The 25,948-nt window shown below is 39.5% G+C and overlaps 1 protein-coding gene across 3 annotated transcripts in view; it reads right to left on the bottom strand.

Moving 5' to 3' along the window:
• VAV3 (vav guanine nucleotide exchange factor 3) overlaps nt 1-25,948 on the bottom strand; it is a 364,407-nt gene that overhangs the window by 196,181 nt on the left and 142,278 nt on the right. For all 3 annotated transcript variants that reach the window (XM_073896219.1, XM_073896217.1, XM_073896218.1), the window contains exons 3-4: nt 8,049-8,107; nt 5,723-5,788 (exon numbers count right to left, since the gene is read on the bottom strand). In XM_073896219.1, the coding sequence (XP_073752320.1) occupies nt 5,723-5,788; nt 8,049-8,107 (125 nt within the window). The remainder of the gene's footprint in view (nt 1-5,722; nt 5,789-8,048; nt 8,108-25,948) is intronic.

Here is a 25,948-nt window from a genome sequence, read left to right as displayed (position 1 = left end):
TCAAATCTGCTGGCCTCCTGATAGTTGAAAACCATCCCCATTTTTAAAGCTCCCAATGAGTACATACACAGTGACTGACTGACCTACCTTTCCTAAACCCTTTATATGATATCATAAACCCATTTAGTCAAAGTAGAAATAGCTAGTTCCACCTATCACATGTTCTGTTACTACTCCTTAAGCTTTTCCTTTCAGTTCAAGACTTCTATAAATAGCCTCGATCACTAATAATCCCAATTAAGATTAATAAATTTAGACATTTCTAAATTCAACTCCTTCAATACTGCCAGCCCTTATCATCTTTCTTAGGCCTGTGCAGATGGAACATTATAAACTGATATGCACAAAAATAAGAACACTGTAACTGTAAATGTCACTCTACAACTTGGATCATTTTTCAAAGTAGGTTCAATCACTAGGTTGTCTATGTTTGTCATGAAGGATTATTTGGAAGCCTTTGACAGGAATGAACTGTATCAAACACCCAGAAGAAATAAAGGTGCCTTAAGGGAGAGTGATCTGGTAGTAACAAATGTTTCAGAGAACTATGCTCTGAGAAAAATTTGTCTTTGGGTTAGCTGTCCATCCATTCATTCACCCAGCAGACATATACTAAGAACCTACTGAGGTCCATACTCTTTAGTGCTAAGAATGCATAGATCAAGAAGATCCGAGGACTCTCCCATAGTCCAGTGTAGAGCATAGCATGCCAACATGTAATTCTAGAAGGGCAACAGAGCAGATGAACGCAGAATGCATGAGCGAGGGAAAGAGTAACTCTGACTGAAGAACTCAGGGAAGACTTCACAACAGATACTACAACTGAACTGGATCTTGAATATATTTATCAATTTATTCAATAGCTATTTGCTAAATGAGTACTACTATCTTCCAAGAGATAAGGCTGCAGACGAGGCAGACACAGTTTCTGCTGTCGGAGGTGACACATACTCACTGAAAAAAGGGAAGGAACGTTCCAGACAAAGGATACCAACACTTGCAAAGGCAGAAGGTCTGGAGAGCCCAGCAACGTCAAGAGTGTTGTCCCATTCAGGTAAGTGAATGCAAGCCCCAGAGGGAAAAGCTAAAACCAACCTGTGAAAGGCAGTACACCCTGTAAGCACAACCTTACGTGGGCATTTAGAACGCAAGAGGGGGTTTTCTATCAGGGCAGAGTGGAGGCAACAAGAAGACAGTAAGCCCAGAAATGAAACCCTGTGGGTAAGAGATTTTGAGAGCCATAACTAGAGTAAAGGCAGATGAGGAAAGAAAGAGACTTCAGATACTGTGTCAGGTGCAGTCAACCAGACTTGGTAACCAGTCAGAATTAGGGAGAGGGGGGAAAGGAGTGAAGGAGGCTACTCAGCTTCCTACTCAGTAAAACTGGGCAGATGCTAAGTCATTAGGTAATTCCAGAGTTACCATACTGAGGGGTTTAGGCAGGCAATCCAACCAGAGAACAGGGGGAAGTTAAACCAGTCTGAACATTTTCTATAACACATCAAAGGATAGGAAGGCTTGATGAGTCCATGAGGGAGTGGAGATAAGGAATAGTAAAGGAACAGGCTCTGCATCAGAAGAGATCCTGTTCAACAAGAAGCTAGGCTGTGAAATCCATTTCCCTGCTACCCCTAATCCCAGCTTCACCGTCTTTGACCAGCACTCCCACCCCCGAAAGAACACCTCATCTTGCTGAACTATTGCTTTTGACTATTTCCCATGAGGGTAGAGGCACATGCTGTATGAATACATACAGATTTTTCTTTTACCATTGTAGGAGATATGACACTTAAAGCACAAGCAACAAGATAAAAAATAAACAAGTCAGACTGCATCAAACTAGAAAGTTTCTGCACAGCAAAAGAAACCATCAACAAGGTGAAAAAACAACATATGGAATGGGAAAAAAAATGTTTACAAACCATCTATCTGAGAAGACGTTAGTATCCAAAATATATAAAGGACTAATACAACTCATATAACCACAACAAAATAGCCCAATTTAAAAATGGGCAAAGGACCTGAATAGACATTTCTCCAAAGATATATGAAGGGCCAAAAGGTACATGAAAAGATGCTCAACATAACTAGTCATTAAGAAAATGAAACTTAAACCACATGAGATACCATCCCATGCCTGTTTGAATGGCCATCATCAAAAGACAAGAGATAAATCCTGGTGAGGATATGGAGAAAAGGGACCCCTCATGCACTGTTGGTAGGACTATATATGGGTGCAGTCACTACAGAAAACAGTACGGAAGTTCCTCAAAAAATTAAAAATAGAAATATAATATGATCCAGGAATTCCACTTCTGGGAATATATCCAAAGGAAACAAAAACACTAACTCAAAATGAAATCTGCACCCTCATGTTCAGAGCAGCATTATTTACAATAACCAAGACATGGACAGAACCTACAAGTCCACTGATGGATGAATGCATAAAGAAGTTGCAGTATATATATACACAATGGAATATGATTCAGCATAAAAAAAAATGAAATTCTACCAATTGCAATAACATGGATGCACCATGAGGGCATTATGCTGAGTAAAATAAGACCAAGAAAGACAAACACTGTGTGATCTCATTTATATGTGGGATCTAAAAAAAAAAAAAAAAACACACACCTCATTGTAAAATAGATCAGACGTGGGGAGATCAGAGATGGAGGAGAGGGGGAGGGATAATTGGAAGAAGGTAGTTAAAAGGTACAAACTTCCATCAGTCAGGTAAATAAGGACTAGGGATCAAATGTATGACATGATGACCACAGCTAACACTGTTGCACGGTACACAGGAAAGTTGTTAAAACAGTAATTCTTAAGGGTTCTCATCACAAGGAGTTTTTTTTTTTAACCTTTTCTTCTCTCTTTTCTTTTAATTGTATCTGTATCAGATGGATGTTGTGGTAATCATTTCACAATATATGAAATAAAACCATCATGCCATATTCCTTAAACTTTTCCTATTGTGGTAATCATTTCACAATATATGTAAATAAAACCATCATGCCATACTCCTTAAACTTACACAAGGATGTATGTCAGTTATTCTCAATAAAACTGGAAAAAAGTTTTTAAAAAGAATTGTAGGAGTGACACACACACGTGTGTATGCATGTGCACACTCACACACACATACACACACTCAAGATTGGGCTAAAATGCTTTGGGTTTTGTTATTCAATCCCATACTAAGGCAACTTTTCTTGCTAATAGTTTGGTCAAGACTTCCTGACCTGCATAAAATGAGTGGGGGGTGGGAGCGGCGAAGGATGACTGTGATTCTTCAGATGGCCAACAAATCAACAATAATCTACATTACTTTTTCTGTGTCTAGGTCATCTATATATGGCCATGACTAACACCCTGATCATAAAAGTAGAAAAAGCAGACACTGTGCAGCCTAGCCATCTCACACCCTCTCCATTCCATTCTGTGTCTGTTTCTCTCCATTGTGAGAACAGAATGATTCCCTCTGCAGTAGGGAGGCGGCCAGTGTTGGTTCTAAGTGCTTCCCTTGGGGTGATTTCACCCCTAAAAGTCAGACTTAAGGATATGAGCCCGTAGAGATCATAACAAAGCTAAGACTGAAAATCAAAAGCAAGCACTTGTAGGAATAATACCACATTTGGACCTTCCACCACCAGATGGAGAGTTGCAGCAGGTTGCATCTCCCAGAGCATGAGCTGGTGTCTCAGAAGCCCAGGTTTCTCCAAACTTAGCTAGGGGTGCATCCTCTCAGGATTTATCCTGACATCAACACAACAAGATGAGGGAAGGCTATGAAAATTAGTAAGTATAAGTGACAATTGGTGGGGCTTAAAAAAGAACATCATAATAGCTCTAGAAGTAATAAATATTCTTTTTTAAAGATTTTATTTTATTTGAGAGAGAGAAAGGGGGGTTGGGAGTGGGAGGAGGGGAGGAGGGTAAGGGGGAGAGAATCTCAAGCAGACTCCGTGCTGAGCATGGAGCCCAACTCGGGGCTCGATCTCACAACCCTGAGATCATGACCTGAGCCGAAATCAAGAGTCGGACACTTAACCAACTGAACCACCCAGGTGCTCCAAGAAATAATATATTCTTCCTAATATTTCAAAGGATTTGGTTATATTACCAGAACCTTACAGTCACTTTATCGAGACTGTAGCCAATTCAGTGAGACAATCAGCATCAATCTTGCTCAAGATCAGTGAGCTGCTGGAGGTTTTAAGAAGAGCTAAGAAACTATCCTTCATCCACATTTAAAACATAAAATTTCAAGGCCCATCCAAGTGCCACCTATTCTGGGACAAGCTGCTGGCCATCCTGTCAGCATTTTCCTCTGTTCTTCTACTGGAAGTTCTTGGAGGGAGAGGAGGGCATCTCAGGGTGCTTCCAGGGGTCCATGCAGTGAGGAAGAGCCCCAGCTCTGGAGTGAGAACTGTCTGGGTTCAAATCCAAAGACTAAAATTTACTAGTTCGGTGACTTCCAGCAAGTTTCTTAGCTTTCCACAATTCAGCTTTCTCCTTCATAAATTGGGATAATAGGAACAACCTCAGCATGTTGCAGTTATGACACAAGATAATGCACGTAACATGGTTAGCACAGAAACCGGCACTCAATAAGCTCGTATGAACTGACGAGATAGCTCAGGCCTGAAGCAGAATGCTGGCAAACAGGAGATGCTTGATGCAATTTTGCTTAGTCATTCAGAAAACAAATATTTACTGAGGACCTACTATATACTAGATGCTGTGTAAATTCTAGGAAGATAGCCAAGAACAAGGTAAAGTCCCTGGCCTCACAAAGTGGACCTTCTAAAGAGGAGATGGAGACAAAGATTTTCTTGGGCAGTAGTGAGTGCCATAAAGCCACAGAGCAAGGTGAGGGGCTGGCAGCAATTTGGGTAGGGTAGTCAGAAAGGCCTCTCTGTGGAGGGACATCTACGCAAGGGCTGGAACGGTGAGGGGTCAGCCCTAAGGGCGGAAGGAGCAAGTGCAAAGGTCCTACAGCAAGAACAAGCTTGGGGTGCTGCTGGATTAGGATGGATGAATGGGAGAATCTCCACAGAACCTGCATCCCTTTTAGAGCATAATCTATGTCTTATTATAATGCTTTGCAAACATGCCTGATCTTTATCATCAGTTCCTTGAAGGGCGGGGATCCTTTTTTATATTTATTTGTAATCTGCACAAGTCATTCAATCAGCAGAAGATAATCAGGTGCAAGGACCTTTTGCCTCTCCTGACTATTAAACAATAAAGCCCAGAAGGAATCTCTGTGCAAAACAAACACCATGTAATGAAACTCCCTGAAGAACTCCAGCCCACGCTCATCTTGCCTTTCCTTGAACTTACAGAGCATGCACTATCTGCCCTACATCTCCAGGGCAGATCTTGTTTCTTTGTCATTGTTCCTTAACTGTCTAATTCCAGTTTCACCCACCACCTCTAGTATGCCTTTGAGAAACTTCCAAATTTTAGTTCATTGCAGTATGTTTATTCACTCGTCAGAGGGACTGGCATGGCATGGGGCACACAACAGGAACTAAAAGCCAGATGAGGCCCATTTTCTGGTGAAGATTTCCATCCCTAGTTTGAAGTTAATTCTTACACGTCTTAATCATTAAGCCACTTTTCCGCTTCAGAAAACTATTTTAACATCCATGGTTAAAATCCACAAAGGATGCAAACATTGGCAGTGGTTTAATTTTGAAGATGCCCAACATACTCTATTAAGTCAGGAAGGCCTTTGTAGATGTCTTCATCACTAACGCTCTCTTCTGTTGGAAAGGGCCTGGAAGAGAGAGAGGGGAAAAAAAACACAAAACAAGGATGAATAAGCAACCATTAGGCCAGGCATTTAGTTCTCACTAAATGCACAAGGTCAGCTACAGTAGTCAGATCAGTGATCATGTTTAACACAACGGCCTGGGCTCCTCCCAAAGTGCCCATCCTGTAGCGGTGCATGGGGTCCCCCAGGGACACCGTGGCACCTGCCACCCCAAATGAGCTGTAGCAATACCAGTGGTTGCCGCCATCACCTGAGCAGCTATGGACATGCTCACGTGCTCATCTGCTCTGCCACGTGCCACTTACCTGCAGGCTCTGCAGCTTCCCAGCTCAGAAAACCAGCAGCTGCCCCGGTGCCCCTGCCTTGAGCACCGTCTCTCTCCACTCATGGAATCTGATCTGACTGACAAATGGTTTGGTAACAATCATCCCTGCATGACTCAGCCCACTAAATATAAAAATTATTAGAAGACCAAAATATCCGTGCCCTTTTTATATGATTATTGATTCTGGCAGACTGTTCTGCTCTGACTTCAAGATATTTAAGTTGTATTTTTTATTTTCACTTATTGGACAAATGAGTGAATCCTAAACCTTAAGGAGAGTAGGATGTTTTCTTTGTTTCCCATTAAAAGAAAAGCACTTTAATGTATCCCCTATGTCTAGCCATTGGCTTTTTTTGCCTAATGTACTAGGCACTTTTTTCATAACCCCAACATAATGCCCTAAATGCATATCTAACACAATCATAATTATACTATTATGTCAGAAGTTTTACTTACTTTATATGCAGGCAGCATGTCATGTTTCATAAAAACAAGAGGATCCATCAAAATAATAAATGAGCACTAAGTAATTGGTAATAACTATATTCAATACATTGAAAAACAGATTTTCATATTAGTTTATGGATTAACTGAATACTTAAGACATTTAAGGAACTTACATTTTTCAAATAAATTAAAACGTGCGAGAAATGCCGAGGTTTCAAAATCTTTTTTTTCTTAAATAAATTCAGGCACATTTGATTATGCTTTTATACCAATGCAAGTCCATTATAGAAAAATTTGAAAATATAGATTAGAATATTAAAAAGGAAAAGAAAACCTTCTAATGTATATCCTTTCAGAATCAAAAATACATAAATACATAAAAATAGCATCAGCCTACTTCAAAATCAGCTGTTTACAAATAACGACATAAAATATATATTAATATGAAAAGATGAATCACGTAGAGCAAATTATAAGGTGTGAAACACGTAATCCAGCCTAGAGATTACTTCTGTAGAAAGCTGCCAAATTCATAGCCCATTTCTAAGAACCGGTCTGCAGGGTATCCTCCCTGGCGTCACTGTGCTTTGTATGCCAGGAATGGGCTGCCTGGCCACTGCCAATCAGTCCTCTAAGAGGTGCTTATATCCTCTCCCTTAAAATCTGAATGTGAGCTAGACACAGAAAAATGGCATCAACAGAGGGAGAGACACAGCATCACAAAACCCCATAATGGCTGGAGACTAAAGTATGGGGCTCTGTGGAAACGAGATAAAAAATAAAATCCATTCGATTTCCATGCAGCCTAGCTGGGTGGCTATTGAAATTGTTTCTCTGTATTTCTGATGTTACTAATAATACAAACTTCTGACTGATCTAACTTGAGTATGTGGGGTTTTAAACAGGAAAAAGCCCAACATGACATACATGTCTACATTTATTTCCATGCTTACTGACTGCATAATACTCCACAGCATGGAGATGTCATAATTCGTTTAACCAATTTACTTCCAAGTTTTGCATTTAGGACCAATCCTTCAACTCACATCCTTGTACACATATCATTTTATACTTGTCTGATTACTTTTTAAACTCCTAAAGTTGTGAGTTCTTGCTATGGACTATAGGAAATAAATGTACTATGACAACTTGTCAAGTGTTTATTTACTTAAGCATTTGTGTTTATTTTGATGAATCATATGTAATGAAATGAAATGTTGGAGGAATTTAAGAAAACAAAGTACCCTATCGGTAACAGCCAGCAGTGAATTGAGAATGATGTTTAGCCAATGTGTCTTATTCACTCTACAAATAAGTTCTTACTTGCTCAATTAATTTCAAATGTGTACTAGGTACTTTACATCAGGTACTGTACTTGCATGAATGAGACGTGGTCCCTGCATGCAAAGTGCTTTACAAACAATAACCATTCAATAAATAACCACTACAATAAAGGAACAGAACACATGAACCACAGAGAAACAAGCTTACCTGATTCCTGTGGCCAACGCTATAGGTGTGCGAGAAAGTCGTGATAGTGTTTCTATAACCTGAGAGAAAAGGAAAAGTGTTAGTTGGACATGTATTTCAGAAAAGATACGAACTTTTTTTTGAAAATAGTCTTACAATCTAATATTAACAATGGCAGCAGAAACCTAAATTTGCAGATGCCAACAAAGTACAGAATGGGAAGAGCTGTTTCTGAAAATTATAAACACCTGGGTTATAATCCTGTCCCTTCTTTAACTTTGAAACTCTAAGCAGATTACCAAGCATCTGGTTTGCCATTTCTTTATCATTAAAGCAAGGAGTTAGATGGGGTAATACTAAAGGTCTTCTACCTTCACTTCCACAAAATCAGAAAGGTCTTGTACCTTCACTTCTACAAAATCAGAAAGGTCTTGTAAAACTGTGCTATCTAAAACAGTAGCCACTGGCCACACAAGGTTATCTAAATTTAATTAAAATTTAAAAAACAAGGGCGCCTGGGTGGCTCAGTCGTTAAGCGTCTGCCTTCGGCTCAGGTCATGATCCCAGGGTCCTGGGATCGAGTCCCACATCGGGCTCCTTGCTCCACGGGAAGCCTGCTTCTCCCTCTCCTACTCCCCCTGCTTGTGTTCCTGCTCTTGCTATGTCTCTGTCAAATAAATAAATAAATAAATAAATAAATAAATAAAATAAAATAAAATTTAAAAAACAAAAGATTAAGTTTCTTAGTTGTGCTAACCATATTTCAAGTGCTCAGTAGCCGTATGTGGCTACTGTATTGCACTACCCAGACATCAAACATTTGCATCACCCCAGAAGTTCCCACGGAGCAGCACTGCTGTATAGCTTAAGTGGTTTAGAATGTGGGCTCCTGAGCCCGACCACAGTTCAAATCCTGGCGTTGCCTCTCATTAGCCATACAACCTCAAGCAAACTACTTAAGTTCCCTGGGCTTTGGTTTTCTCATCTGGATACTGCCTATAATCATGGTTAGCTTATTCATAATCATTCATTATAGGAATTAAAAAGATAATACATGAAAAGTATTTACATGATAGCTATTCTTTATAATTGCCAACTTTAAGAAAATTACCTTATTGTAATTCTGAGTATTTGCAGAAAAAGTTTCCTAAACCCTTATCTGAATGTATTTTAAAGATTCCTTATGAAGACTTTGGTACCTGCGCCCTGCTATAGTTTTAGCTTTAGAATCTAGAGATTTTGGTAAGATTTCCTTACCACTTTTACAACTAAGATAATCTCTCTCAAAGACTTAGTGAGGAACCCAAAGAGATAAAGTATACTTTTCTCATGAAGCCTGCTTCCATGGTAACAGGTATGATCTGTCCTAACTCTCCAAACTAAACAAAACTTAAAGAGGTTCTATAAGGATTACTCAGAATTGGAGGGGGGGGAGGCAAAAATCTCTCTCTGAGCTGAGGTAATCTAATTTCACAGTTCAAACGTGGAAATCTAATAGCGAGGTCTCCAGTACTCCACAGAAGTCAAATATGGGTATTAGCCACACACATACCTATCTCTTGCCTACTTCAGGAGGTGGTACATTGCTGAAGTTATAAACATACAGCTCTGGAGCAAGAATATCTAGCTGAGCCTTGGCTCATCAGATTTCAGCTAAGCTCACCTTTACTAGCATCTATAAAATGTGGCTAACAACAACTAACTACCAGCCTCATGGAGTTACTGAAAGAATTAAATGAGATAATGCCCGTCATATGCTTAACTCAATAAATGTAAACTTTCATCATATAAAATTATCATTATATAAAATAAATAAAATAAAATTTAATTGAAAGACTATGCAATTTCTTCCTGGTTTCATCTTGTTGAACATTTGATATAAAATCAAGTACACAACCACCCAGATAAAACTAGGTATCAATTAATTCCCCATCATAAAGATAAAAGTATCTTCAGTGAGTCTGTAAATTTAGAAGATCATGAGTGAATAACAAGTTTATCAAAATACACTGATTCAAAATAAAAATAACCATTTGCTAAAATTCCAAAATTATGCGTAACTGAGAGAAACGTCTAGCTTTTCGAAGATTCTGGAATAATTCGCGGAGTATTTAGACTCATGAATTAATGGTATTGTTAAATTTCAGCATCAGCCTTATCCTGACGTTTGCTGTTTTAAATCTGTGGGGTGAAATCTGTTTCTATTTTATACAATGGTCCCAGCATTGCCATTACTAAGAAGAAAAATAGCAATAAGGTTAGTATTACGTATTTTACTACTATGATGTATTTTACTACTGCTATTTTATACTTTAATAGAAATGTATTTTATTCCTGGGGATGTTATCTGTAAAACTATGATGCATCTAAAGATAAGAATGTATCTTGTGTTTCTTTTCCACCAACAATCAGAACTACTTACAACCCATCCCCACCCAAAAAAGATTGCAGTTTGCTTTTTTGTACAATTGTCCACCAGAGGGAGCAAGAAGATAGCATATCACTTCAGTCCTACATTAAATGTGTCTATAAAGTACAAACATTTCTGAAAAATCAACAAGATGAAACAACTCCTATTATTTATTTAAAACTATTACTTATTACCATTCAGTAATAGAAAAATAATGAAGGTGAGAAGGAAGGAAGAATAATACGTAGCATGTCTTAAAGTGAATCTTCCAGGACCATCTCTCAGTTTTGCGTCTATCTGATTGTACATCAAGTCCATCCATTAAGTCTAAGTTTAGCCAAAGCAAATAAGTCAATGTAGTGTTTTTAGAACAGTGTGTATCCTATAAAGGTGGAGCATATCCGGATTTGGAATAGACAAGTACACAAATTAACGCCAGATTCTCCAGACATGAGAAACCTGTATTCAAGAATATTTACAAAAGAAAATATCCCCAAGGACAGCAAAAAAAGACTATTTTCCCTGAAATGTATTAATTTCTAAATTGTTACCTCAACATTCTATGAAATTACGGACATGAACTCTCTCAAAAGGGTAACTGGTCAGAACATTTGCAAGTTAATAGGCTAACAACCAAATACTAAATCCACATTACAGATATTTTTCTTGACCCACATCTACCCCTTGCTTAATAAGAAGAAGCATTTGTAAAGAAATGAAAATATTTCCAGATAATATAAATAACAGTTACTGTGGGAGGAAGGTGGAAGAGGTAAGTGGGGTTCCTGTACACTTGCTTTTTAGAAGGGGGGCATTAGATCCCAGAATCTATGAAGGATCATTGACAAAGTTTAAAAAGATACCCAAGTCAAAACTGTATTTTTAGAAGATCACTCAGCACAGTGAAGGACAGACAGGGCTGAGAGGGCATGGGATAGAGACAAGTGGTCAGGAGACCTACTAGGGGGTTTTCTCAGTTGTCGAGGTGAGACATGAGAAGTCTAAGCCAGCAGTGGTAGAGATAGAGGAGAAGTGAAAATGTGAGAAGTATTTAGGCATAGTGGCTGATGCACTGTGATGGCAAAGTGAAGAAGAACCCAGGGCAACCTGGGCAAACTTTTAAGTAAAGCATGGAGGTGGCCAGCTCCAATGCCGGCTACTAGGATGCTCCTGAGCAGGACGCTCTCATTCTGTGTCCCTCTCCATGGCTGCCATGTACATCCTGAATTCGGACAGGCCATTCCCTCCACCAGAGCCTTCTCAGACTTCTCCCACTCCAGTCTGGGTCCTTTGTTTTCCCATAGGACGGACATAACTCTGCCTTCATACCTATCACCTCATTTAAAAATTTGCTGTTTAAAATATCTGAAAAGGATTCATGTTTCTTTTGTCAAATTGAAAGAACACAGTAATACACAGAAGTTGTCCCCTCCACACACACACCTTCTGCCTAAAGGAGACCAGAGCTAAAAATCTGGTGTGACTCTTGCATAAATTTGTTCCCCTTTCTTCATGATTGTTATTTTAGGTATTAAGTTCCTATGATACAGATTTTTCCACAACATGAGTTTGTCATCTAACAATATATCCCAGACAGTTGTCAGCACATTCAGATTTACTTCATTCACCTTAATGCTGTACAACATTCAAGGGTATGTATATAACAATGATTTAACCATTCTCCTGCCAACGAGCTTTTTCAACATTTTGCTACTAGAACAAGGTTGAAATTACCATCCTTGCCAATTATCTTTTCATCCGTGTCTAGGTATTTCTATAGGAAAGATTCTCAGATGGGATGAAGAGGGCAAAAGTATGACCATTGCTCTTTGAAAACTTTTTACAAATCTATACTCCCCTGAAGAGTGTATTAAGAACATAACAAGGCATTCTAATGACCTGTTTACTGACTTTCCCATCCAACAATGAAAAACACCTCAAGGGCAGGGAACTCCAGCTGCTTCTTCCCTCTTCTTTCTTACCACCTAGCTCATAACCAGAGTCATAACAACCACTTAACACAAAAATATTTGTTGCTCAAACAAATGAATAATACTTACCTTGCAAAATTGTTGTGAGGATTGAGGATCATATGTGTAAAGATATGTAAAGAGCTTAGCCTGGCACAAGCAGGGAATGAATGAATAATTGAAGAAGGAGCCCATTATCAAAATTAAATATTAAATATGAGAAAGAATTACCTATCTCCTCAAATCTAGAAACAGTATACATAGTGACAATCCCCCTCCATCAAATTTTCCCCCCAAAGGTGATAATTTAGTTTGAGCGCTTTATTTTTACCATCCCCATTAGTCAGTTAAAAAGTCATAAGTTTCCAAAAAGAGAACTGTACACTAATAAAGCTACACATTTTAACCATTCTCTTTATGAGACCTTCTAGAAAATTCTACTTTCTACTTATCCAGCACATTCATGCTGTTGATAATGTAATTTGTAATTAAAACAAGTCACCCATGCAGAAGCAGTATGTTACAGCTACTTCTATATTCCTGAGTTAAGGAAGCTATGGCCATAAACAATAACAGCAGAGAACCTTTGGGATTAGCACACAGGTCTGCCAACAAATGCTAATTAATTGTGGATTTATCTCCTTGAGTTCTCTATCCTGAAGTTTTACCTCTTAGTCCTCTCCCTGATCCAATGGAAAGGCTATTAATAAGTTTCATGAACAAGGAGCTGAATTCAATAGGAGTTCCGTGCGAAGTGACCTTAAAGGGAGGTGGGCTCTGCAAGGCAATCCGGGCGCTGTGGGCTTGAATCCTAAGTGCAAGACAAGCTTAGTAGTTCAAGAAAGCATTGCAGCAACACAGCATGAAGTTACCATCCAGCACCTGAAGCTAGAGGCAGGGATGCCACATAATGGTTCTTGCAGGCTCAGAGCAAGTGCCCCATGTGGTCATGGAGGAAAAATCCAGGCCCCCGAGGATACAACTCAGATGTGGCCTGGGAGTGACGGACTGAGTAATTCTAGAAGCACAGGCTTTTAGACTTCATCAGGTGCAACCCAGAGGCATCCCAGAGACCTTGTATTATCCAGGCACCCCAGACACCAGACTCTCAGATGAAGAAGCCTAATTCTAAACCCAACCAGATGGTGACTATCAGACTAACAATATTTTTTACCTGAAGTCTCCTAAGAAATCAAGAGAACTCATCATCTTCATTTTCTTTGCAATTCTAATTTCACACAGTAAATTACCCCATTAAGATACACTGCAGCTTAATGTCATTTCCAGCAGCACATTTGAGATCCTTCCTAAAACACTTGGTTGTTGCTTTGAATACTGTAGGATACTGCTGGAAAATGTCCCTAGCACCTCCCCTATGGGCAAAGCAAAGGAGTACAGCCAGATAAGACACACTAAACAGTATTTCTGTATCAAGAATATTATGAACCATGAGAAATGAACTTGCATTGTTCAAAAGAGGTGACTATCTACACAGGTTAAATGGGTCTAAGTTATATATAGTTTGTGCAGGCCTTGATGATGATCATAAAAGTAAGGATTATTCTATACTTATTGTTTCAAAACTTCAAAACTAAAGCCCTACAGAAAAAAAAGAACCTCCCTTTAGGAAAATCATATACTGGACTGGTTAGGGGCACAAGCTTAAGACTCAGATATTCTGGATTCAAATCTCAGCTCCTCCTCTCAATAGTTGGGTAACCACGGGAGTTAAGTAGATGCTCTGTGCTTTAGGTCCTTTACCCCTGTATCTTTATCTATAAAATGCATATAAAAGTATGTCTGCTATTTCCTAATGCCATTGTGGTCACCATCCTCATTGGTAAAATAAGATTTGGTCCTTGCAAAGCACTTCAGAAAGTAAAATGTGAGATGTCCACCTCAAGTTAGCACCAAATATAAAACAAAGCTTTCCAATGACTGTGCATACATCTAGTAAGTTAGGTTGTACCTCTATTCAAGCACATGATGGCCAGTGTTTGCTAATACTCATCAACGGTCACTAAGCTTACCTAATTATAGCATGATGTTAAAAAAAAATGAGGATTGTGGATGGTAAACATTTTTCCTTATTCATTTTCTGCTCTCATGTAATTAATTTTCGATGTAAATATTCAGAAAACAAAACCTCCCGTCCTACAAAAGTATTTCTAAGAGCCCAAAAACAATCACACTTGACCTTTCTAAAGCAAATGTTAAAAAAAAAAAGTCCCATGCCGAGTCAACTCATCAAGATAACATATAATAACCATAATCTATACAGTTCACATAGAATTCAAAAAGTTCTAAGAAATGACAGTACAAAGGAATGGGCTCAGAGAAGCTTTAGCATACATCTCCCCACAAATCTCTATCACCTCACACCTCACTGCCTTGAATAAATACAAAAATCTACGTAAGTGGACTGTCATTTAATAGCAATTTCGAGACAAGTCCTTTAGCTAAACCTCACACCCAGCCATAGGGCTACATCTCCCAACTCCATATACAGAAATTTTAAAGCCACCACATTTTATTCAGGGGCTCTTAATTATTTTAAGCCATAATTCCCTTTGAAGGTATGTTGAAAGCCCTTGGCCTTTTCCTCAAGGAGGGGGGACCTATATGTATCTGTATATATATTAATACACACATATCTAAGTATACATAATTCTGCATTTCATCTCAAGAAATCCAGGGACCTCTTGAAGACCATTCATGGATTTCCTAGATTCCTGTTCTATAAGGAACTTTGTTCTCCTTTGCCTATAAGGAAGCCAAGGTCCAGCAAAATTAACTAGCTTGCTTAGGGTCAAAGAACCAATAGCAGAATTGGTGTCATAACCTAGGTCCCCTCTCTTCTGTCCAGACTGTTACTCTTTCTACTTCACCACCCTGTATATAAATCTCCTGCATTTACTCGGTGAACATCTACTGAACAGGCACTATGGGCTAGATATACCTGATATATTCCACATGTCAAAGGTAACAAAATGGAGAGATTACATACTTCCTCCTCTCAAAAAACCCACTACGCCTGGGAAAGAACATACAGGCAGTAAGCAAAACCACAGACCTGGTATTACAAAGAACAGCTGCAGCCCAGGAGAGAGAGCCAGGCCAGCTGTCCCCCTCAACCTGAAGGATAGACACGGAAGGCTCAAAAGGCTTTTTAGAAAAGGTGACCCTGGAATACATCTTGAGAGGCAATCGGGAATTTCCCAGACTCTTTGTCTGCAGGTTAGTAGAGGTCTGATGGATGAGAATTACCACCCTTTGACCCACCCCCTCCACCATCGCCTACTCCAATGAGAACACTTTCCTATTCTGAGCAGATTCACTTGCACCTTACTGTCTGAGAAGCTTTTTGTAATTGCCATTTCCTCAATATTTTTTCTTACAATGGGCATTTTGCAGGTTCCAGGAGATGATGTCACTAAGCAAATTTTTTCTAGACAAAATGGACCTACACTTGTCTTGTGATCCATTTCCACACCACCATGATCTTGCTGTCTCTGTGCTCTGCCTCTCAGACCCCACACAGAGCACCCTTCCTTCAAACCTGCTTTTCCTCCTTTTGCCCGGTGAGCCCACAGTCTCACTCCCCTCCCTTTTCTGGATAGACACTGGGAAAACTTTCTAGACTTGGACTTCTACGTCACACCACAGATCTAAATCCGATCATCTCCTCCATTTACACCTCTCTCGAATCAAACTCCTTCTTTCTTCCCTGTCTCTGGCTTAGCCCAAACTTTCTCTATTTCTTACCTGAATTACTGGAACAGCCTACCAATCTGTCTCCAAGCCCCCAGGTTCATACCCCTCAAGCTCATCTTCTACTTGGCTATCAAAGAGGCCATCTGACGATTCACAACTGTCACGTCCATCACACCACCACCACCTCTATGTCCACCTTAAAATTCTTAAATGTTACCCCTCAGGAAGAGAAGACATTACCAGCACACTCAGGAGTCTCCAGATCTGATCCACTCCTTGTCCCCTTCCAGCCTACCCACTCCGCTCCCCACACCTCCCATGTCCAGCCCTGCCCAACCTCTTGGTTGTGCTCAAAAGAGATTCTGGAACCATTCATATAAACCCTACCAGAGCATAAAATTCATGTTACTACAATTCACAGATGGTGTCAAAATAAAATATTTATATTTATATTATTTTATTAAAAAATAAAAATATTTATACTAAAGAACAGGCAGAAAAAGGCAAACTGACACCAGCACTGTTCATTTTTTCACACCAAGTAAAAGGGGTTGTAAGTAAGTTTTCACAGACCCTGTTTGAACCACCTCCTGGGTCCGAGTACCAGAGATGCAACCTGGGGTTCATCAGTGCAGAGTTAGCTGTCCGGAAGCACAATATTTAGTTAGAAACCAGAATGCAAATAGATAGTCACTGCTTCTCTGAAGCTTACACCAGTGTGTTAGGGTATGTTGAACTTAATAGGCAATTAGTAAAGAATTCAATTATTTATACACAACTGAAAAATGCTTTAGTTTTGAAAATGTGACTATATTTGCAAATGATTCCCTGCCTTTATGCACAGCAGAGATATAATCTACAAAGACTATGGGGCCATTTTAATGTTCACCACGAAACATGGGACTTTCACGGTGGGCCCTGCAGGTAGACACTGATTACTCTCCATCCCGTCACAGGAAGGACTCTGGCAGAGCAGCCGTGTCTTGCCAGCTCCCTGGGAGCCCTTGGTGCATTCACAGAACTTACGTTAAACAGACACATCCTATGTGTTCGCATCAGGCCAGAGGAGAAGTTGTTTATGTGATCTGAAATATGCAGGGGAGTTCTATGTGACTTAAGGGACTTGGAAAATAGAATGAATTTTCAAAGCTGCTCACAAATCATACAGCGGGGTCAAAGTCAACACATTTTCCACACTCGGTGCCGTTTCAAAGTCATGCAACTCTCCTGCAAACATCTCCACTGCCCGAATGCTGCCCACGTGGCTTTTACCACTTTAAAGGAGGAAATTGCAGAGTCCAGGAACAAAAAGGCAGGGCCAGAATGACAGCATTTGACAGTGAAGAACACATCCCTTGTGCCGGTCCCAGCCCAGGAACTGCTCACAGAGAATAATGACAGGTCTGCAAGGTATTCTCATATTTCAAATAACCTAAGAGAAATGACACCTTTGCCTACAAGACTGGGAGAATAAAATGACACTCCTTACATGTCTCTTCGTTCTGGCTGGCTTGGTAACACGGGTCACATTTCATACTTCTTGGAAGTTCAATGAGCTTGAACAATTAAAAAGCAGGTAAACTAATTCTTCACTATGTAAGAAATCAAGTTTCTAGAACCAGCACTGGCTGACAGAAACATATGAACCACATACATGACTCTAAAATTCTAAGAAGCCACATTAGAAAACAAAAAGAAACAGGTGAAGTTAATTTTGATCATATATTTTATTTAGTTCATTGTATCTATAATTTATCATTTCACTATGTAATCAAAATAGAAATCAAAACATTTTATAATTTTTTTAATACTAAATCTTCAAAATCTGGTGTGTACTTTACAATTGCAGCTCACCTAATTCAGAGTTGGCACATTTCAAATGCTCAATAGCCACATGTGGTTAAGGGCTACCAGAGGGGACAGCAGAAGTCTGGAGAGAACCCTTTGGAGCACTCAGGGTATGGCAGAAAATAGATCCATCGTGAAGGGAAGACTGCACCAAACCCCTCATTTTACAGATGGAGATGGTAGTTTAAGAGTGACACGGCACCAAAGACCTCACAACTTGATGTGGCCTAAGAGCCAGTGCCTATACGTCTAGATGCCCATGGCCCTTTCCAGTGGAAGCAGAAGCTGAAGAGACCCTGAAAAGGGAGTAGAGAGCCCTGTGGCGAGGAAGAAACCACCACACACACAGGCCTTTTCTACTTCACACACCCCCACTGTCTATACACATCAATTATGTGACTGTTCTCAGTCAATCTGATGGCCACCCATGAGGACATTCATCCCCTGTCACATGCCGGGCTTGGCCCTGAGGACACTCACTGGATGAGTATGAAATAGGGTTGAAGAGGCAAGCGGGAGGCAGACAGCTTCAAGTGCCTGGCTAGGGAGTCTGCCTTTATTATTTATATGGGGAGCCAGCAAAGATCTGTGAGCTGGAGGATGAACTGTCAAGAAGCTGTATGTTAAGAATACTAATCTGGTGGCTGCATAAGAGAGCTCAGAGGAAGGAGCCTAAACCTAGGAAGTTGTTTTAACAATAGCCTTGCTGTGAATTGATTTTAGGGAGAGAAAAGGATATAACAAGCATTATGAAGAAGAGATAAACCCAACTGGAACACTACTGGATACACCAAATCCCAGAGGCACAGGTGTCACTTGAGCAAACTTCAGGAAATCTGATATGACCCTAGCTCACTACAGTGTAGACGATGCACTAGAGAGAGGATCAAATCCAGGCATCATTTACAAATGTGATTCCGTCCCAGTGGGGACCAATGATAGCTCTGGCTGACAACCAGAGAACCTCAGATTCATGTGACTGGGAGAGCTCACTGGAGGGCTGCCGACCTGTGCTAGACTGGATCCACAAATCCGAAACTGGCCCACGAGTAGTCCGGTTTCCTACTGAGTGATTTGCAACTATTTGTGGTGCATGTGTGCATACATGTGTGTGCATACGCACATTGTACCACACATGGATCAGCACTTAGATAAGGTTTTTATGGAAATATATTTGATTCATATTTTTTTTCCCTTCATGTTGCTTTTCTACTTTTCAGCCTTTGCTGAGGATCATGCACAATCATGATACATTAAGTTTTCCTTCTCACTTAAATGATACTGATTTTAATCAGCTTTTTCAAATTCACTTGCATTATATGATTTAAGACAAAAGCTTATCTTTTATTTTTATTATTTAATTTCACCATGAGGTCACTTCCTCCTTTCATGCCAAGTACTTGCTGATGTTCTCTTCAGGAGTAACGTTAGTTGAATTTCTTAGTTATTTTTGAAGCAGTGTAATTATCTGTTGCTTTAGGCCTCTGTAACCTGTGGCCTTTAGATCTTGAAAAGGATTTGACCTTGAGAGTCCCAGAAGACTTCTTTTGCCAGAACTTGGATATTTTGCAATGAGCAAGGAGTACTTTTTGGTCATTAGCTCTTCTGAGTACAAGTGGTTAATCCAAGATAATCTGAATGTCCCCCAGGGTCTAGTACTTATCAGAGAGAATAATCAAAGGCTGTAGAAATGTAGATCAGCCCAAATGGGCACAATGACCCCAGTGAGTGTATGGTGCCACATTCTGATGGTCCTGGTTCCAAGTTTTTTTCTCTGACACACTTTATTGTTTCACATTTTGTCTCAGGTTAACCTCAGATGAAGTATTTCACCTGGAAGAATGGGCACAGTTCACTTATATGGCAAAAACAGAGGGAAAAATAAAGTCACCAAAGTTCCAAACTCTTCATCAGAGATATCTAGGGAGTCATCAGCTACCTCTGCAGAAGCTGCTTGTCAGATACACTTTTCAACCAACCTTTGAAAAACACAGACATTGAAAGGACCAGATGCACATTGCCTAGCCGCCAGTGGATGCTTGGTTTCATTTGCAAAGCCAATTTGCCTTCTGGCAGTCTCCAGGAAAGGAGAACTCCTGAATGAGAAAATATTTGTGTACAGATGAAATTACCATGATAACTCATGTCTAAATAACTTAGTAAATTATGGTCTTTAAACCCTTCCCATGACAGCATCCTTCAGGACCTACTGTGCTACATCAAAATCCCTATGGCACATTAAGTAATAAAATTCCTTAGGGAGAATCAGGCCAGATCTACTTTAATATTGGCTTCTGTGCAATGACAGGTCTAATAATATTTCTGTTTTGATACTTTTTTTTATTATCTTCCTTCCCAAACACCACCTCCCGCCGCAAAATAAATACCCTGTCAAAATATAACATATTTAAGAAGTTTTAAAATGTAGATGATCTTTCAAGGTTATTTTCCCCAGAGAATACTTGACAGCAACCTGAATTAAGAGAATAAAACCTTACAGTGGCAGCTGAGACTCAAACATTTATATCCAGTTGTAAAAATATGCTTAAGTGGGACACCCGGGTGGCTCAGTCGGTTAAGCGGCCGCCTTCAGCTCAGGTCATCATCCCAGGGTCCTTGGGATAGAGCCCCACATCAGGGTCCCTGCTCCCCACCCCCACCTGTGCTCTATCTCAATAAATAAAATCTTAAAAAAAAATGTGCCTAAGTCATGAGTCTTTCACTGCTGTATAGAGAGGGAACCGGGACTGGCACACAGCCCTAAGGGCAGTCATTCAGAAACTCAGGATTTGTCCAAAGGGACATCTTGAACTGGATGTTTCAAAGCAGTTATTCAGATAAGGCCAGGTCGGAACAGCTATGCTTATTAGGAAGTAATGAACCAGAAAACCCTCCTGACTGCATCTTCACCTATACTGATCTTCACCTCATCCCTAACTCCCATGCCATCAGATTCCAACACTAAATTATAAATGAGGTCAAAGTTCAAGAATGGGATCACTCATTTGAATTTAAAAAAAAAAAAAAAAAGCAAAACAGAAAAGCTTAATGTTATTTCTCTCAGGCCACATCAAAAAGTCCTTGGCATCAAATGGTACAAAATGGCTCTTCCAAAAAGGCCATGTCAACAGTACTGCCTCAAAAAGTCCTGTACCCAGAATGGGACTGCAAAGAGTCTACAACTCTGGTTCCAGCTGCAACTTGTCCTGAGACCCAGACAGACTGTGTGGTTTCTCTGGGCCCCAGGCTCTCCTCTCCAAAATGATGGGCTACCTCGATCTTCAGCCTCTACTCTACCCAGTTAAGTTGCCACACCCCCAACTCCTAACAATGAGCCAACAGAGGCATAATCTGGCCTACTATTTTTTTAGGGACCGGTTTTCCTAGAAACAAGACATTACACCAGTGTGCTGGACTGGCTGTATGTGTTCTATTAGTTGATGCAAAGGATTCCATAGGAAGTCTCTATTCTTTTCTACTAAAACATAAATATTTGATTCTCTCAATATATATGATGGGTACAATTGTTTGATCCTTGACCCCTTTACAGAGGATATATAAGGGGCCTAAATAAGTATCAAAGACTGGTAAGAGCTCACATAATGTTTATAAGGTATATATAAAAAGAAATGCTTCACAAATTCCTGGGAATCACAGCAGAGTCAATAATTTTTGCAATAGTCTAAGTGCAACTCAAAACATGAACATGTATTGTTAAAAAAAAAAAGCTTAAGTATATTTATACAAATCTACCATATGAGAGCCTTTCTCATATCATTAAGTGCACACTGATTAAATTTTTTTGCCACCACTATATTTGACTTTTTTTTTACCTTCTCCTCCTCAAAACAGTAAATAGTTTAATCCAATCAAGTCTGTCTGCTTTTTGGTTCTAATGAGTAAAATAAATTTTAAAAGTAAAAGAAATAAGGGCACCTGGGTGGCACAGTCGATTACTCATCTGACTCTTGATTTCAGCTAGGTCATGATCTCAGGGTCAAGAGATTAAGCCCTACGTCAGGCTCCATGCTCAGCACAGAGTCTGCTTGAGAGTCTCTCTCCCTCTCCTCCTCCCACTCATGTGATCTCTCTCTCAAATCAAATAAATCTTAAAAAAAAAAGTAAAAAAATATATAATATGATTTCAAGGTGGAATAATAAAAGTCCTAAGATCACGAAAATGTACAAAGTACGACTATAAAATTAGCAATCATTTTTCAAAGCTACCATGTGTCAGGAACTCTATAAGAACCTGTGAGGTAGGAATGAGGCCAATTTTACAATGGAGGAAAGAGTGTTGGAGGAAGTACATGAGCAGTCTGACAGGTGGAGGGACTTGACATTCATAGCTTTCTTATAACACCAGTTTGCCTTTCAGTAATAATCTTGGAAAGTTATTATTTTGTTAGTTTTCACATCATGCTTCACATAATAAATATTTACTGAGCATCTTCATATGCCATAAATCCCACTCGGTGTCAGGAATAAAAAGAACTGTAAGATGCTCAAGGAGTTCCCAATAACCACGGAAAAGAGAAAGACGTGTCAATAAACCACCGCAATCAAACGTGAGGTGCTATGAACAAGGTATTCATAGGGCTGCCAAAAGTAAAAAAGAGTCAAGACCAACTAGAAATCTGGGTCAGGGGAGGTTTTCCAGTGAGTTACACTGGAATAAAGTTTGAAAGGATGATTAGAAATGTATTATGTGAACAACTGTAGTGAATGATATTCAAGATAGAAAAACACACAGAAAAAAAGCACGGCACTTAGGATAAAGGACATTCTACCTCAATTAACACCACTGCTTCTGATGTGGGGTAAAAAGTTCGTGGAGAATGAGAGGGGAGAAATACCAAGTTTAAAAAAATTTTAAATTTTTATGCACCAATATCACCTATATGGACTGACAGTAACACGGATTACTGGGCCTCACCTCCAGACTTTCCAATACAGTAGGCCTATGGTGGGGCCTGAGAACTTGCATTTCTAACAAGTTCTCAGATGCTACTGATGCTACTGGTCTGAGGACCAAGTTTGAGAACCACTGATAAAGAGAGGTAAGTCATGGACAGATTCAATGCAAGAGCATAGTTTTAAAATGTATTACCTTTCGGCTTTCCCCCGAATATTAATCTGGACAAATTCCTAATTTAAAAAATGGAAAGTGGGGTGCCTGGGTGGCTCAGTAGGTTAAAGCGTCTGCCTTCGGCTCAGGTCATGATCCCAGGGTCCTGGGATCTAGTCCCGAGCAGGGAGCCTGCTTCTCCCTCTCCCTTTCCCTCTGCTTGTGCTAATAAAATCTTTAAAAAAATTTTAAAAATTAAAAAAATGGAAAGTAACTACATGCAAGTATATTTGATATAGTCTTGCAGAAGAAACACAAGCCAACAAAGGAAAATTCTTTTAATTTTTTTATTGTTATGTTAATCACCATATATTACATCATTAGTTTTTGATGTAGTGTTCCATGATTCACTGTTTGTGCATAACACCCAGTGCTCCATGCAGAATGTGCCCTCTTTAATACCCATCACCAGGCTAACCCATCCCCCTACCCTCCTCCCCTCTAGAACCCTCAGTTTGTTTTTCAGAGTCCATCATCTCTCATGGTTGGTCTCCCCCTCTGACTTACTCCCCTTCATTCTTCCCCTCCTGCTATCTTCTTCTTTTTCTTTTTTCTTAACATATGTTGCATTATTTGTTTCAGAAGTACAGATCTGTGATTCAACAGTCTTGCACAATTCACAGCGCTCACCATAGCACATACCCTCCCAGTGTCTATCACCCAGCCACCCCATCCCTCCCACCCCCGACCACTCCAGCAACACTCAGTTTGTTTCCTGAGATTAAGAATTCCTCATATCAGTGAGGTCATAGGATACATGTCTTTCTCTGATTGACTTATTTCACTCAGCATAACACCCTCCAGTTCCATCCACGTCGTTGCAAATGGCAAGATCTCATTCCTTTTGATGGCTGCATAATATTCCATTGTGTATATATACCACCTCTTCTTTATCCATTCATCTGTTGATGGACATCTTGGCTCTTTCCACAGTTTGGCTATTGTGGACATTGCTGCTATAAACATTGGGGTGCACGTACCCCTTCGGATCCCTACATTTGTATCTTTGTGGTAAATACCCAGTAGTGCAATTGCTGGATCGTATGGTAGCTCTATTTTCAACCAACAAAGGAAAATTCTAAGGAAGCTGAATGTACAATTCAGTTCATGCACTTTTGAGCATTTACTCTAATTCCATCTTCTAAAAGTCAGGTTGTTTGAGAAGATCTCTTGTTGTCCCACTACTCTGTACAGAGGAAGAGGCCTGTGTAGAAATAGGAAGGGGTGCCCTCCGACCTGGCTACTGAACGGACAGCCCCCTGCCCACGTGCCATCCCTCCCAACCCCCAAGCCAACAGCTGCCTGTGCACTGATAAACAGGATACCTAAGGACGTACACTGAACTCAACAGCAAATAGCTATTGAGGAAGTGAAACCTCTATGGAATTTCACTTTTGTTTTTATTTATTTCTATGTTGTTTGAAGTTTTCCTAATAAGTGTATATAAACTGTTATTCAGAAAAGGAACTTCTCAATGCAAAGAGGTTTTCAAAATTGAACAACAAACAGTAATGGTTTTTAAACTTCTTCTTTATAAGCTCTGCAAAGCTGGCCCTTTGTTTAACAAAATATAATCAGAAGCCCCGAACTTAAAACTGATGAAAGCAAAGCTAATCAGAAAAAAGTAATAATGTGTGGGGTGCCTGGGTGGCTCAGTAGGTTAAGCAAATGCCTTCCGCTCAGGTCATGATCCCAGGGTCCTGGTATCGAGCCACGCATTGTGCTCCCTGCTCGGCGGGAAGCCTGCTTCTCCCTCTCCCACTCCCCCTGCTTGTGTTCCCTCTCTCACGCTGTCTCTCTCTTTCTCTATTAAATAAATAAATAAAATCTTAAAAAAAAAAAAGAAAAAAGTAATAATGAGGTAAGAAACCCCAAAATTTGAGTAATAGCAACCTGTTTCTTGAGATAATTATAGTACTTTTGAAAGAGTGTTTTTCATTTAGCTATGTTAAGTTCTGGCTTTTACTTTATGTTACATCATATCTTACTTGTACCTCATATAATTTATTGGCATATGTTGAAAAATCAATTGTGAGAAATTTCCTGATTCAGAATCAGTTTTCTTATTCCCCTTTTCTGTTTTTGGTGTTCACTCATCAAAAAAAGACAGATATCAAGCAAGTCCTGTCAGATTGAAAAAAAATCTAGAATTGAAGCAACACAAATAAAACTTGCAGTATTCCCCATTTCATTTTTTTATATACAAATTTGTTAGAATGGTAAGTGAGCTAAATGTAAACCAAGTCACCCCTCCCAAAAAATGCTTCACATAATGGTGGAGGAAATTTGTCTGGTATAAATATAGAATAATATGTAAATTAATAACATAATTTATTTTCCACCAATAATGACTATTTTCAGCCCTTAGGGTAGGAACATATTTTGGAATATTTGGCACAATTTTCCATCCTGTGAAAATACTAGTTTTAATTTGAATCCTACATAATAAAGCATGGCAAACAGTCGTAACCACCCATTATATTTTTTTCCCCAAATGAGGTGTCACTCATTCTAATACTGTAGAGCAAACCTGACATAACCACAAACATAATAATACACAGTGAATTTTATTTTCTGGTGCTCATGATCATCACCCAAAAAAGAACTACTTTAAAGCCACTGAAACTCTTGGTTTCTCAGGACAAAATGATCACATCAAATCAGAGCACTTTCACAAGAAAGATTTCAGCCCAAATGCTAATGCTTTCTTATTGCTCCTTTTTCAAATATTTCATTTCAAATAGATATTTGAAAGGGGAAGACTAGAAACTGTAGCAGCTTTCTTTCCATTGCAGTTAGACTGAATACTTAGAACTTTTTTTTTTTTTTAAGATTTTATTTATTTGACAGA

Source organism: Callorhinus ursinus, unplaced genomic scaffold (genome assembly GCF_003265705.2).
Source record: "Callorhinus ursinus isolate GAN/ISIS: 27379988/994484 unplaced genomic scaffold, GSC_fseal_2.0 scaffold9, whole genome shotgun sequence".
Classification (NCBI taxonomy): domain Eukaryota; kingdom Metazoa; phylum Chordata; class Mammalia; order Carnivora; family Otariidae; genus Callorhinus; species Callorhinus ursinus.
This window is presented reverse-complemented; position numbering and strand designations above follow the sequence as displayed.